This window comes from Lycorma delicatula, chromosome 6 (genome assembly GCF_047948215.1).
Source record: "Lycorma delicatula isolate Av1 chromosome 6, ASM4794821v1, whole genome shotgun sequence".
NCBI classification, from domain to species: Eukaryota; Metazoa; Arthropoda; class Insecta; order Hemiptera; family Fulgoridae; genus Lycorma; species Lycorma delicatula.
The window spans coordinates 29577338-29592763 of record NC_134460.1 but is presented as its reverse complement, the minus strand read 5'-3'; the positions used below and the strand labels follow the sequence as shown (position 1 = coordinate 29592763).

Below are 15426 nucleotides of genomic sequence, written 5' to 3'. Positions count from 1 at the left end.
AAACAAAATCAAAATTAAAAATTTACTTAACAGTGTTATAAAATTGAAATCAACAATTAAAACCAAACTTATAAACTAAATAATAATATAATAAAACTAAATGAACAATTAAAATACAAAATATCATAACGGAAAATATATCTTCTGCTGTACAATATAGTTGTAAAATGCCTATGGAGTAAAACCACAATAAAATGCAATATAAAACAATAAAATTACCATCTGCCATTCGCTAAATGGCATAAATACCTGAAACACTCTATATATGAATATAAACTGACGGCCTTAAGAAATCGTAAAACATTCGATAACATTCTGAGGAGTACGAAAATACCATTCACTTAAATTGAGGTTTCCTTATATTTATTGGCTTATATATATAAATTCTTTTGGCTCAAAAATTAAAACTACTAGATAAATTTCATTGAAATTTAGAAATGCTGTAGTAGTGTATCTGAAGTTGTGCGTATGAAAATTTGATGAAGATTGGTTAAGTATCGTTCTTGAATTACGCTCAATTAAAGGTGAAAAAAATTTGAGCATGGCAAGTTGGAAACGCGGTTCGTTATGATGCTGCAAATTTGAAAGTTGATGTTTCATTTTAAAAATGTTAAAAGTAAAAGATTGTTAATTTTCCAATATAAAATTTTAAATACATAAATTTAGAAATGTTATACTTCTTTTATTTATTAATTTTATTTTTGTAAAATTTTAGATTAGCATGATTTGATGTTACCTTTTCCAACAAAATAAAATAACGAAAGTCTATCTTCTTGCGAAAAACTGGTCAAGAATCTTTTTTTTTATCTAATAAATTAATTCACTGCAGAGAAACTTGTATATGGGAATATGGAAATAGAATTTTATTTTGAAGCATATGAAAAATGAGATGCCTAACCGGGATTCGAACTCGGAAACCCCGGTAAGGCCGAGACGCTACAACTCTGCCACGGAGATTGGTGGAGTGGTGATTAATTGACAAATCTTAATATTTGTCAATTGAAATTGTTTCTTGCTTGTACATCATTCATTTAATTTTTTATTATGTACCTTTTTCTTCGATATTTGTTGATTATGATTGTTAAACAATTAAAGTAGAGAATTAGTTTTAGATTTCAATTAAAACTTTTGTATGCGAGTTTTGAACGTAGCATTGTTTTTTTATTAATTTAGTTTTCAATGACCGTTTACCTTAAATCATTATTTATATTATTTTACATCTAAATTAAAGATGAAATTTTTTTAAGAAAAGTTGTGTTTTATATATATATATATACAAATTTAAATTTATACCTCATTAAAAATTTTAATCTACTTCTTTAAAGGTTGTATTACTTATGAACCCACAATGTAATTTTCCTTGAATCAAATTATTAACTAAGTTAACCGTGAATGAATTTCTAATCCTTCTTAAAGCACTATAATTATATTAATTAGGATTAAACTTAACCTCATCAATAAATATTTTCTTAAGATAATGTTGTTCTAAAATACATAATTAACGCGAAATAGCAAAATACACATTTTTAAAACTTTGAAGGAATTAGATATAAAGTTCATTTTCTTATACGTGGCAATACATTGTTCTGACTGAAAAAGTTAAACAACATATATGGCTAAATTATATAACGCATATTTTATTCCAATAATTCTGTTTATATTTATACTGGTGTATACAGTTTATAAACTTATGCATCAGTTAAAATTTATTAAGTTTTAAAACATATTTTATTGAAGATATTAAAAAAAAAAATTAATAAAAAAGAAATTTATATAAATAAAAATGTAAATGTTCGTTTGTCCAAAATCTTAAATCTCCGAAAGTTGTTCACAGATTGTTTTGAAATTTTGCCACAACGTTGCATTCGAATATGTACGTGTTTTTTATATACCTACAATTTAAATACCTAAGATGTTACACATGGGATAGGTAAAAACATGCTTTTTGTTAAAACAACGCTATCTGCTGGACGTAAAAGCAACACACGCTATACTAAATATTTTACGATTCCATTTCAATGTTTCCGATATATGTGTCCGCTATAGACTAAAAAACTATTGGACCGATTTACGCGCGGGGAAAAAGGGAGAAAGGGAAAAATCGGAAAAGGGAAATAGGGAAAAATCGAAAACGGTAAAAGGGAAGAAGAAAAAACGAAAAAAGGTGAAAATGGAAAAAAGAAGAAAGAAAAAACAGGAAAATGAAATGGAAAGAGGAAAAGAGAAAAAAGAAAAGGGGGAAGGTGGAAGATAAATGGGAAAGAAACAGGAAAGGGGAGAAAAAAGGAGAAATGGGGGAAACGGGGAAACGGAATACAGTAAAAAATAAAAGTGGAAATAGAAAAATGAGAAAAATGGAAAAGGAAAATGGGAAAAGGGGGAAATTAAAAGAGGAAAATGGTAAATGGGGGAAATTAAAAGGGGAAAAGGAAAAGGGAAAGCAGGAAAGGGGGAAGTGAAAAAAAGGTTAAAAGGGAATGGTTAAATTTTGTGAAGTTCCGTAATGTTCATTTTACTAATGTTTTATCAAACTTTCAATTGTGTTGAATAAAAATGTTGAACCATTTCTTTCAGTTGTGTAATATACTCGTAGTTTTTTTAAGACGATAAAACCCAAATAAAAAGAGAATTTTTAAGTTGAGTTTTTTGTGTCTTACAAATATACGTATAATCGGTTCAATCGTGTATTTACAATAGGTTCTGATTGACGAACTACAAATAAATTGCATTAAAAAACACGTGAAGAGGGGTTCCCAGCGAATACCCTCAATAAAGCGTAATATATGAATAGTCATTAAAAATATATAAATAAACTACATGTACGTAATAGACTATTTAGATAAATACACTTGTATCAATTGGGTTCACAAAGATTCAAGAGATTACAACAGTCCAGTGAAGAAACAAACCAAAAAATATTATTAAAAATTGATACAGATAAAGAAAATAGTAGCATAAGAAGTTCACGGAAAGAAATAGAAGGGAGCTGGCTTCTCACTAAGGCATAGTAAAGACATATCTGATATCGAACCAGTTCAAGTGTCACTCAAATATCCCAAGTCCAGCACGTGTTGGCGTTTCAGTCGCTGGAAATCTTCACTTTTGTCTAGAAGATTAACTGCTAGAAAGTTCACATGACTATCAGTTTTGTAGTCTATAACTTAAATTGAACATAAAGCAATCCAAGATAGTCCAAGAATTTCCTCATTCCTAGCGAACCACAGTGCCTCTGTAATGGCTCTCGCCAACTTGTTTTGAAAACTTTGCATAATCTCAATGTTACTGTTGCATATCGTGCCTAATAGCTGTATAATAAATGTCCAAACCGGTTTTAAAATCATCTTGTATATCAAAATGTTTATTGGACAACGAAAGGTGCGAGTTCCTACCTAATAACAAATAAAGCCTCTTATACTTGGTGTTAAGTTGCTTCCTTGTCTCTTTCTCTTGGTATTTCCAAGTTAAACGACGATCAAGGTGGAGTCCAAACATGCTGAACCCGGCCAGAGTGAGGATTGACGACAGTCCCGGTGGACGTGAGAACAGTCACCGCTCCTAAAATGTAAACCTAATATGACTTGAGTTATTTGGATCTACTTCTATCCTCTATTTCGAAGTTGAAATTATGAATGAAATAATCTATATTAACATACAACGGTAATATAAATAGTGTAATAATTACGTGACTAATAATACGCAAATACAGGTATGGTTTAATTATACAATATTTTTTATATAATTGGATTATCTGCACTAATTTCCGGTTAACTGGCTAGTTTCTAATTGTTGGTTTCCGGTATATTGGTCACTTCACTTATCCTTGAAAAGATAATTCAGAAACTACGTACCAGTTCGGTATTTTTAGTAACACTAAAATAATATTGAATGATTTTAACCCTTTAAAATGTGAAGATTGCATGTTTAATTCCAGTAAAATAAGGATTTTATTATTATTATTTAAAATGACTGTAATATTATAAAATTTACGTCACTAAATTACCGTTTTTGAATTCTGCATTTTGTTTTAGTAAATACAGTAATGGACTCATAATATATTCATATTATAATTAGGATTTATTATGAAAATAAAATATAATTTATTAACAAAAATAATCTTTTTGTAATTTAAAATCATTTCTTGTAATTTAATGTGTAAATTTTAAAATGGTATTTTTCAATAGTATTAAATTACTTTATTATTCATTGAAGAATACATTTAATAACTATAAAAAAATTACTTAATAACGAAATAGATTTTTATTGATTGAATAATCATGCTAGTATATTGTGATTTTAAACAATGCGGGGAATAACATAATTCTGTAATTTCCTACTGATGTCAATTTATAAACATTGATAAAGAGAATCAGTAAGTGAAGGTTATGACTTACGATTCCGTAATATATATATAAAGAAAAATTTTTCGTGTCAGTTGAACAGTCAGTTTTCTAGTCTTAATACGTAATTTACGTCACAGTATTAATTTTTTTTGCACTACGTATTCTACCATTTTAACTTCTATTGCAGGTAAGCAAATTTTATTATTTTTATTTATTTTTAATTAACTATCTTTTTAAATCTTAAAAAGTTACTTGCATTAAGATTTACTTACTTTTCATTACAAGTATTTCAGTTAAAAATAGCAAATTTGATTACATTATATTTTAAATTTTTTAATTACTTTTATATTATTATTCAGCTTTTACGAATATTTTATTGTTGTTAACTTGTAAATTATCATAAGATTTATAAATTACGTAATGTTAAGTTAAGTTATACAAATATATATTAAGTTTTACAAATTCATAAAGTAATAAAAATTTATGTTATAAAGATTACTGTTATTAATTTTTTATTTTTTTTTAACAACTATCAAAACGACTATGAAACGACTAGCACTAGATAGGGAATCTTGGAGAGCTGCATCAAACCAGTCAAATGACTGAAGACAAAAAAAAAAAACTATCAAAAGAAACTTCATTACTCCTCAACGTAAACTCGTTCATGATTTCGAAATTGTATTAGTCTAATCGTTAAAAAAAAACAAATAAATGAAAAAATAAAAAAAGCTGAAAACAGGTATAGGACTTTCCTATCACGCGGGTGGTTTTTTTTAATATTATTACAATTTAAAATATTTATCATTTTATTTAAATATACTATTTTTTTAACATAATTCAATGATTCTGACTGAAGCGCGCGCGGATACCGTATGTCATTCACGCGGGTGTTGCGGTACTGTCGGCCATTTTAAATACTTTTTTACACTTTAAATATTATTCATTTATTTAATTCTACTGCTCACCTATGACGTCAAAACATAGCAGATGACTACAGCAGCTGTATGTCAGTGCTACACTAGCGCTCCTTGTGTGAGAGAAGGTACTATTGAGGAAGTACACCCGTTTAGCCGCTAGTTTAATTGGATCATTTTTTGGGGTGGGGGTGCGAGTTTGCAATCTTTTTTTGCAAATATTATTATTCTTTAATTGTTAACAACTGTGTCTGAGAAAAATAAGACCTTAATTAGACAAAATATCGAGATACTAAGGGTGATGTTGCTGTACTGCCTCACCCTCATGACCTTTTAAACTGAAAATTTAATTACATCAATGTCCCAAAGATAGGCATAATCTGACGAAGTTTGATCAAAATCGGTCCAGTAGTTCTGGAGATATAGTGCAAGATCGAGAATACACGCACGTAAATACGAACATTAACATTGAAAAATTTCCATTCGGTTTTTTGAGATCCTTAGGAGTCAAAACGTCAAGATCTGGTGAAAACCGCATATGCCCAAATTGGACCGATTACAATACTTTCCCTTGTAAAGCCATAGCTCTACTATAGCACTAGACGGAAAAGTAATACATATCTAAAAATACATTTATAAATATCACACAGTTTTTTTATCAGTTTAAAAAAATAAATTTATACCAGTTAAAACAATTTCAAATTAAAATTTAAGAAAACCAACTTTTAAAAACAAGCTTTTATATGACTCTTGATGATTAGAAAATAGTAAAAATATTGTCTGGTTCATAAGTCATCATTCGAGCTTTTTAATTGCTTTTTTATAAAAAAAAAATATTTATTTCTTGTTTAACCGCCATATTACTGAGAATGTTTATTTTGTTTGTATGTAATATATATTTATTTCAATTTGTCATAACTGCAAATGACTGCGTTTGTTACGAAAGTTATACATAATGTTTTGTAAACAACATTTTTAAAAGGTCTATAGAATTAGGTTTTTGTCAACATACTCGTATAAAAGTTAACAGAAATAATCTTCCTATCTAGCATTATTGTTTAGTTACTGATATAAACAGTACACCGTAGTAGAAAACCACTGTACAGGAATTACTACGGTTTTATATCTGGCTTTAGATTTTATTTTACGAATTAATATAAAAAATCTGAACTGATTTAAAAAAGAAACATTAAGGATGTCTTTATGTTTAAAAGGAATTTTATGTAGAATACATTTAATGTTGAAATTACTTTTCGAGCTCGTCCCTTTTGTAGCAAAACTGGTTGTGTACCCTCCCATTTATGATGCAGAATAAAAAAAACTTTTTTAGAAATTAATAAAGTCGGATAATTTGTAAACAGTATTTGATGATAATACCTTTGAAATTTTTCAATGGAAGTTAGATCTTTATGTAATTTGCACATCAAGACTCTCCATTTAGGAGTCAAGTGATCCCCGCCAAAAATTCAAAACACAAGAAAGAAAACAAGCATAAGAAAACAACAAACTTCTTATGAAAGGTCACGACTTTTCGTTAATTAAAAAAATTTGATGTGGACACCATATGACTTTCACTAAGTGAAAAGTACATAAAATGTTATTTCATTAATAACTTCTGATATTTTTTCATTTCTTTTTTTATTGTTATTATTGCGGGTTATTATTTATCACAATTTTTTTACATCGGAGGTTAATAATTATTAATAAATCAATGTATTTTAATTTAAAAAAAGTTAAAGAAAAGGAGATGAAGTCTGATTCGAACCGATGTGCCTTCCCCTTTTGTAAGATCAAAATATTTCATTAATTAAAATTTTATTTGGCTATAACTTTGAAACCAGTGAAAATAAGTATCACATAAGATATATCGTTGAAAAGCTTTCAATGAGGGTATATTACTGCAGTTAAGAAAAAGTCAAAAATTCAAATTTGCTTGGATTTTCGGCTTTTTTGGACACTTTTGGTTCAGTCGATTGCAATAAAAAGGAGAGGTGACAACTAGATGTTACAAAAGTCCTAAATCCAAAATTTTAACGTCCTACGGCTAATCGTTTTTGAGTTATGCTAGATACATATGTACATACATACATACATAAATACATTCGTACGTATACACGTCACGTCGAAATTAGTCAAAATGGATTCAGGGATGATCAAAACGGATATTTCCGTTGAAATCTGAAATCGAGATTTTTCGCGATCATAATACTTTCATTACTTCGTACAAGGAATTAAAAAAAAACTGATTTCACATCCACTAAAAATACAATACAATTACCGATAAATCAATTGTTTGTCCCTGAATACAAACAGAAACAGAATTATATAAGAAAATGACGAATAATGCAAACCCCTGCCAAATTATTAGAGTGGGTAGGTATTCCTAAAAAAAAAAAAGAAAAGGTTATCTGACGATAAATTTAATAAAATAAATAGACAGAAAAATAATTTTAATTTAAATAGTTGTTACTCTTCGTGATTGAGTGAGTAGTCACGAAGCGAGTAATTTTTGATGAACTTTTTGCACGACTGAATTTATAAAATATTTTTTTTTCTGCGTTTGGAGCAAAGAATTGTGCTTTAGAGAAAGTTGAGAGTAGCAAATAGTATTCATTTTCTTTGTAAAGAATTTTTTTTCGGATTGAGGGCAAACAATTTTTTTTAGGGATTCCTTCACACTAAGTGTTTGTCGGGGATTTGAATTATTCACGATTTTTTTTTATATCATTCGGTTTCTGTTGGTATTCAGGACAAACGATAGATTTGGGCCTCATTTTAATTAATCTTTTTTTTTTGTGAAAGGGGAAGATTCACTTCTTCTTTTACTAGTGTTCACTCAACACTTTTACCAGGAAATTGATTTTTTTGGTGGTTGATTTTTAAAATTTAGGCAAAGATCGTATAATGAACTTGCAGAGAGATATAATTAATAATTAAAATATTTATAAATTATATTTTATCTATATATATATGTATATGTACGAGTATATGCAATAATGTAAATTGTTTATTTCCAGGGAGATATTGCAATTTTTAATAATTAATATGAAGCTTACATTAGCGATAATTTTTGCAGTATTTTCAGTGGTATGCGTATTGTCCACGAAAGCATTACCATTTTATGATGAAGAAAATTTTGATCAAGAACCTTTTGAACAAGTAAGTTCCGATTTAATAATATAATACGTATATATTAGGCTAACTTCGACAAAAATATATTATAGGCTAAGTTCTGCACTTTTATGTAATAAAATTGCGTACATAAACACTACAAGAAATAAATCAGATTATTATATGTTAATATAAACATATTATATATAATTTAAATATTATATTCTGGTATTATATTATAATATTAATATAAATATATTATACTGTAATATAATTCCGTTACTGAATTGATGCAATGAGTAAATAACAAGAAGTTAATTAGTTTATTTACACTGTTTGTCCCAGTTTCACTTTCCTAGCATGATACCTCTATAGCTATTTTGCATGAAGGAAGTAGTCAATCAAAAAATTGGATACGGGCTTTTTTACATTCAAAAGCCGTTGTTTTTATAACGTTTCATGACCCAGGGACCCCCAAAAAAGTGAGGAGTAATATTCGTGGTTAAAGCTTAATAACCTTTTTGACTGGATAATCCGATTTTGAAGAAATTTAAACAGAGATTCGTGTGTATGGCAAAATTTGCTGATAAAATCTTGGGGTCATCTTTAGGAGGGTGGGGTAAGTAGTTTCTTTGTGGTCTATTTTCTCAAAATTTTGAAAACGTAATCCTACTTTACATTAAGTTCAGTACACGCTTATGTCATCTTTTTAAAAATGAGTTTTGTCTGAAAGAAAATTCTCCACCTTCCCAAAAAATCGAAAAATCTTTTTCTTTGTTGCATATTTTTAACCGATTTTTTATGCAATTCTAATCATAGTAGTAATGCTAGCGGCCCAAAATAATACTTTGGAGGCAATATTGGGGGTAAGTGGTAAACGATAAAAAATGGTTGTTTCTACTGTTAAGAGTGACCTAGTTTTACGTAATAAGGGTTATCTATATGTTGAGTGTATAACTAATGAACCATTTTAACTTATTGAATAAATAATGGTATTATTTTATTAATAAATTTGTATAATTAATGGAAAAACTCTTTTCCAGTTGATTGGTTTTATTTATTTTAATATTAGCGTTTATGATATCGTTATGAATAAATTTAATTGAACGGGAAATATAAATTTACAGTACTGAAATACATAAATTGTCATCTCTTCGTATAACTGTATTTATTTACAGTGCATCTCTAAAAAAAAGAAAAAAAGCCATTTATTCTTGCCTTATTATGAAAATAATCTTATTGATTAAATATTTAAATTTTAACCATCATGCTTCTATTATGTAATCAGTTTCTATTAAATTTATAATGACAAAATGTTTTGTTTTTTCGGTTTCACTATTGTGGGCAAAAAAAATTAAGAAAATATGAAAATGCATGTTTCATGCTTCTTGTACGGTTAAGTTTTAACCGAGGGGGCACCCGATTTTTCCAAAATTAACAAGGTTAATCATTTTTGGTGTGTAATCGGAAGCACAAATGATTTTATCGAAAAGAGGTTGAGAAGCAGTCGTCTTTGTTCCATTTCATACTGCACCAAATTCATTTTTTCAATCCTTAGAATATGGATACGGGGACCATATTTACTAGGAATAGGCCGAGAGTCATACAAATCTCTCGGTTCAAATCGATCAATTGGTTAATGTCCAATGCCTAAGGCTAACTAAGCCTTAGAGTTAATGAAACGGTCGGTACCCTGGTACCCTACAAAAAAAAAAGATATCTATACATAAAGAGATAGATTCAGCAACCGAAGCGAAGAAAATATCAGAAGCAGTTTAAACCCAAATTTTGAAATTTTATATGACTTTAAAGCTGTCATATCGGGATCTCAGTTTAGATAATATAGCAGCCGATAATCAAAAAATGGATATGAAACAAAACAGTGACATAAGGACCATCAGGATACCATCATATTCACGTAAACCAGCTGATTATTGATTTTTAATAGGATCATATTATTCCCAACTGGAACACTTTAGAAGATCTACATATAAGAATAAGGACGAATATAAATATTTCTTATCAAAACTAGTACAAATATCTTAGATGAGAGATTATGTTCCATAAAACCCCAATTACTTTTAAATATACTTCTGAACGAAGAAATACTTGGCAGCAATAACACGGACAAAACCTTCAGAAACTGTTTAATGTCGATCCAAAAATTGAATACGTTTATTTTTTGTTGCAAAAATTGTGGGGAAAGTTGAATCACTTCCGAACAGTTCACGAGAATTCTTGTTATTCAAATAAAACAATGATCTTGATGTGTCTGTATTTATGCTGCAGAAACTCAAACAGTATATTATATTTAAAACGGTGAATCCTTAATAAAAAAGTAGGTTCCTACATGATAGATTTAAATGTGTTAAATGATGACGTAATAGACTGGCTAAAATACAGTTTTTTTTAATGTTTGAATATTAGCTATAATTACAATAAAATATATATATATATATATATAACTAAATAAGTTAGAAAATTATCCATATTAACAGAACATTTTCTAATGCAATTCATTAAACTGTCATTAAATTGTTTTTGGTTATTTGTGGTTTGTCTTGATAAAGTCCTACATCTTGGACGAAATGTCGAGGTTTTCTGCTTTTGATTTTGTTATTTTGATTGTTTGGTTGTTGACCTAATGAATTGTATTAAAAAAATGTCTATTAATATGGATAATTTTCTAACTTATTTAGTTTTTTTTTTTTTTTTATATTTGTCTAACCAAAGAATAGAGTTTAGTTATTATTATTATTTTATAGTATTTTGTTGAATACTTATATTTAATTTTAATTTTTTTTTTCGTTTTACGTTTATAAAATTTTTGCGTTCGATTCGAACAAATAAATAACTCTTTGAAATAAAATATCCATTTAAAAAATTTCAATTGTGTAAGTAAGAGTATTCAATAAACGAATTTAAAAAAATTTAAAATTTTTTTAATACCTGTTTTAAAACTAGGTATTAAAGAATTTAAAAAATGATTAAAATACTGTAAAAAGCTTTTACCGATTAAAATAAAGATATTTTAACAAGAAATATAGAAATTATCTTAAAAACCAAATAAAATTATTACTATCATACAATTTTATATTGAATATTTCAAATAAGGTAACAAGAATCTGTTTTCAAAATGGCATTAATTCTAAACTTTCTTAAAAACGTTTTTTAAGCTAAAAATTTAATACCTCCTTGTGGATTAAAAGTTAGAAATCTGTACAATATTATTTAAACAGGTAATATGAAGAAAGTTCTAAAGGGATCAAATAGCTAGAAAGAGATAAAGTATCATATTTATTAAATGTGCAATGCCTCATAAAATACACTTTAAACACAACTAATATGTAAATATTATGGCCTTATTTTTTAAAAACAACGACTATAAATTAAAAAAAAAAATATTTAACTCAATAATAAAGAACTACAAATTATCTTCAAACATAGTAACGCTCCGTTTAGAGTAAAAAAAGTTTGAAATTAATATGCTGAATCATTAAATGATAGACTGATTTACAAAATTTTAATATGAAGTTAATTTTTGTTTTTGTAGAAAATTAGGTCACTTTCACCATTGTTTATATACTACAGAATGTTAAAAAAATGACACAATTTTATGAAAGAATCTTTCCTTCTTTTATTGCACGTTTAATTGAGGAAAAATGGGTTACACAATGCAGAAGAGAATATTCATTGTCTCCTAATATATTAGATGTGCCAGTTATTCCCAGACCCAGAATATCTTCACAGAAAATTATAATGTGAATGCACCAGACAAGTCTTCCATCAAGCGGCTGTACCACAAGTTCCAAGAGATAGGGAATAGGACAGTTGCAGCCAAAAGTGTTAGATCGAAAGAGGCTAACACCAGAAAAGTTGATCGACGTGCAAGTTGCATATTTTGTTAAGTCTCAAGAAGTCTGTGCATCGTCTATCTAGCCAGTATAGTCTCTCCGTTGGTAGTGTTCACACGGCATTATGCAAGTGTTTATAATTCTCCTTCAATTCTCCTTGGAAAACGTATCCATTTCCTATAGGGCAGATTAATAGTTTAAAACGTATCTGTAAATCAAGATAGACTAACATTAAATAGTGTCTGTAATGGGAATACAACAAAAACATTAACAGAGTTATATATTTTACATTTAAAAATTCGTTAGTCGTGTTTTACAACACATTTTGGTATAAAAAAAATGACTTAGTTTTTTTTAAATTAATGAAAAACTGTATTTAATTTCGGTTAGAAAAAAATTAAACATCTGTGTATGACAATAACTTTGTTTTGCTGAGCGTCAAGTTGTATTAGCAAATAAATTTCACATTTTTAAGTTGATCTAACCAGAGAAATTTGTCTTTCCATAAGTGGTATCACTCAAATGACATAAAATTTATGAAGTTAATTGAAAATGTTATAGTAAAATTATTTAATTATTAACTGATATCATGTAATATATACATTTTTTTAAATTACAGCTACGTGAAAGGAGATCTCCAGGTAAAGGACAATTTGAGTTTGACGCCCGAGATGAACGCAATCAGCATGGACAAAATAATCGTTACCTTAGAGGTGGCTACCAACAAAGATTATACGGTGATGACAAAGGACCTCATGTTGATGCTGAAATCCATTACCAAAGGAATTTTAACAATAAAGGTCCTCGCGAAGAACATGGAGGTAGTGTTAAAGTAACAATACCATTAGGCGGTAATTGATAGAACAATTTCTATTATGTTCTCCGTAAATAAATGTTACTGCTGTGTATATATATGTTTTATAAAAATAAATTAAAATCTTTTTCTATAAAATTATGTCGTTGTTTAATAATATTATTTATTTTTCGTTTATCATCACTTCACCTATTGATTTTACTATAGTTTATCTTATTATCTACAATTCAACAAGTTATAAAAAAAAATCGCTTTCTGCACACAAGAAGGCGGAGATAGATTTCACCGGTGCTAAGTAGGGGGATAAAAAATATTTCCACCTTAAAATTAAGAAAAACTTCAAATTTACTCAATACGACAATGGTTGCATGTGAAAAAAGTTTCACATGTTTAGTATACGACAAGCCCCATCTTCTTAAAATTCCAGCAATATTTTGGTCATCCCTTGGCGTAAGGGTTGGTCATATAAAAAATTGTTACAAACAAAATTGTTAGGTAATGTTTAGAGAATTAACTACCACTTTAAACCGATTCGATACTGTGCCTATTTTGGGAGGTATGATTTTTTTGTCTTCGAAACCCCATTTTTTCCATCACTCTGGAAATATCAAAATATTCTACTCTATAATTTTTAGGCCCTTATCTAAAAAAAAAATAGGACCTTTAAACGAATTAGATATTTTACTTAATAAGAAAGTTTTACGATATTTAATTTTTTTAGAAAAAGCCCCTCCATTTCCACTCCCATGGTCCGATTTACCCATTAACGAATTCGACCGAGATTTTGTGTCGTTATATTTTATTTATAAATTTTAAAGTGACTGGCGCAAAATTACAGCAGTTATCGTGGCCACAAGAAAGTGAAATATATATATATATATAAATGAATATATAAACTTTTGAACTGACGGTGGTTTTGGGGCCTGGGAGATGTGAAACGCAAAGATATGTCGAAATTTTCCGGAAGTCGTATCATGGTACCTATTAAAATAGACAAAGCTTCTTATAAAATCTACCTAACTTTGTTAAAAATAAGTTTTTATTTGACAGATATCATAAAATAAATTTTATCATTATAAAGTGCATATTACGTGGAAAATTATTAATTTTTAACCTTGCACACACAAAAACACATTTGAATAATCATAGCTTTAAAAAAAACTGGGTGGGTCTGTGTCGGAGCGCACGGCCGTTGAAACGTTACAGACTTTGAATGAAGTTCCTGCGAACTACAGACCGACCATCTTAACTGTAGAGTTAAATGGGAGAGCCACCCATCGTATATTTTTTATAACAAAACTGAAAGTTTCCAATAGGAAATTTTGCTTCCTTCATTTGCGAGACACTTTTATGTATTGGATTGAAAAAAAAACGAAACATTGACTGCGTACTAAGTTTAACGTAAAAAATACATTAAATGATACATGATATACTGTATTGGTTTCGACTAATATTCGATGATAATTTTGTTCAACATTAGTCTGTGATGAGAGAAGAGACATAAGGCATAATAAGCAGCAGTAGAGGTACTCGCACCGTCGGTGTCGTTCACTGACCGCGCCGTGCCAGCTTTGTGACGCTTCCGAAACAATCTCACTCTCTTGGTACCGGGCATTGGGGTACCTGTGCGTGGCCCATAACCTCCCCTTTCCAACTATATACGTAATTTATATTTCCGGTTGGCTTTTGAGCGGGCTGAGGCTGACATTGAATTTTTATACATTTTTAAATGTATACTTTTATAATTAATTTTGTCTACTTTTACTAATTTTTTATATATAGTTATTGTCCAAAATACAAACCCTAAACACAAACATATAAATCACCGCCCTATTACATCTAAGTCGTGAGCTACAATGAATGGTAAATGAGCGAGAGCGCCAGTTTTGGCCGAACTGCCCCGCCAACCCTCTCACCGGTGTCGCAAACTCAAAGTCGTATCGGTGAGCTGACCATTAATGTCTCTGAAACTAACAGTTATATAGTTATTAAGGCAGAACGATGTAGATCTTTACGTCACGCTACAAATTTCTGTTCTGGTACCCGTATGTTTCGGAGCGATTTTAAAAAAAGGTTTCACGTCAAAAATTTATAGTAATAATAGGTTGGAAAAATAATAAATCTATAGAAAAAAATAACTTCGTTGATAAAATTATTTTAAATTAATTATAAATGACGTTACTATCTTTAACAAATTAAAAAAATGTCTAAATCAATATAATTTTGAGTTAGCAGAAAAAAGTGAATGGAACACGTTTTGTATTTTAACATCGGTGACCTTGGTTATAATTAATAGTATATAGAGTTCATCAAAGGGTACTTATCGATTACACTAGATCCCTTGCGTTTTACTTTTGAGGAATTCTTAAACGAAATTTCTATAACGTTAATTA

General features: G+C 28.7%; 1 protein-coding gene and 1 long non-coding RNA gene across 2 annotated transcripts in view; one reads left to right on the top strand and one right to left on the bottom strand.

The window, feature by feature from the left end:
- The first annotated feature begins 4368 nt into the window (after positions 1–4368).
- On the top strand, positions 4369–13174 carry LOC142326799 (uncharacterized). The gene is made up of 3 exons (XM_075369513.1): positions 4369–4527; positions 8272–8413; positions 12839–13174. The coding sequence occupies exons 2-3, from the start codon at positions 8300–8302 to the stop codon at positions 13076–13078; spliced, it is 354 nt and encodes a 117-aa protein (XP_075225628.1). The 5' UTR covers positions 4369–4527; positions 8272–8299; the 3' UTR covers positions 13079–13174.
- LOC142326800 (uncharacterized) overlaps positions 11727–15426 on the bottom strand; it is a 261090-nt gene continuing 257390 nt past the window's right edge. The window contains exon 3 of the long non-coding RNA XR_012756862.1: positions 11727–12427. This is a non-coding gene — a long non-coding RNA (uncharacterized LOC142326800). The remainder of the gene's footprint in view (positions 12428–15426) is intronic.

Excerpts from the sequence above, each read along its gene's own strand:
- LOC142326799 (XM_075369513.1), top strand. The coding sequence starts at position 8,300 with ATGAAGCTTACATTAGCGATAATTTTTGCAGTATTTTCAGTGGTATGC. Across the intron at positions 8,414-12,838 it reads ATCAAGAACCTTTTGAACAA|CTACGTGAAAGGAGATCTCC; the intron begins GTAAGTTCCGAT and ends TTTAAATTACAG.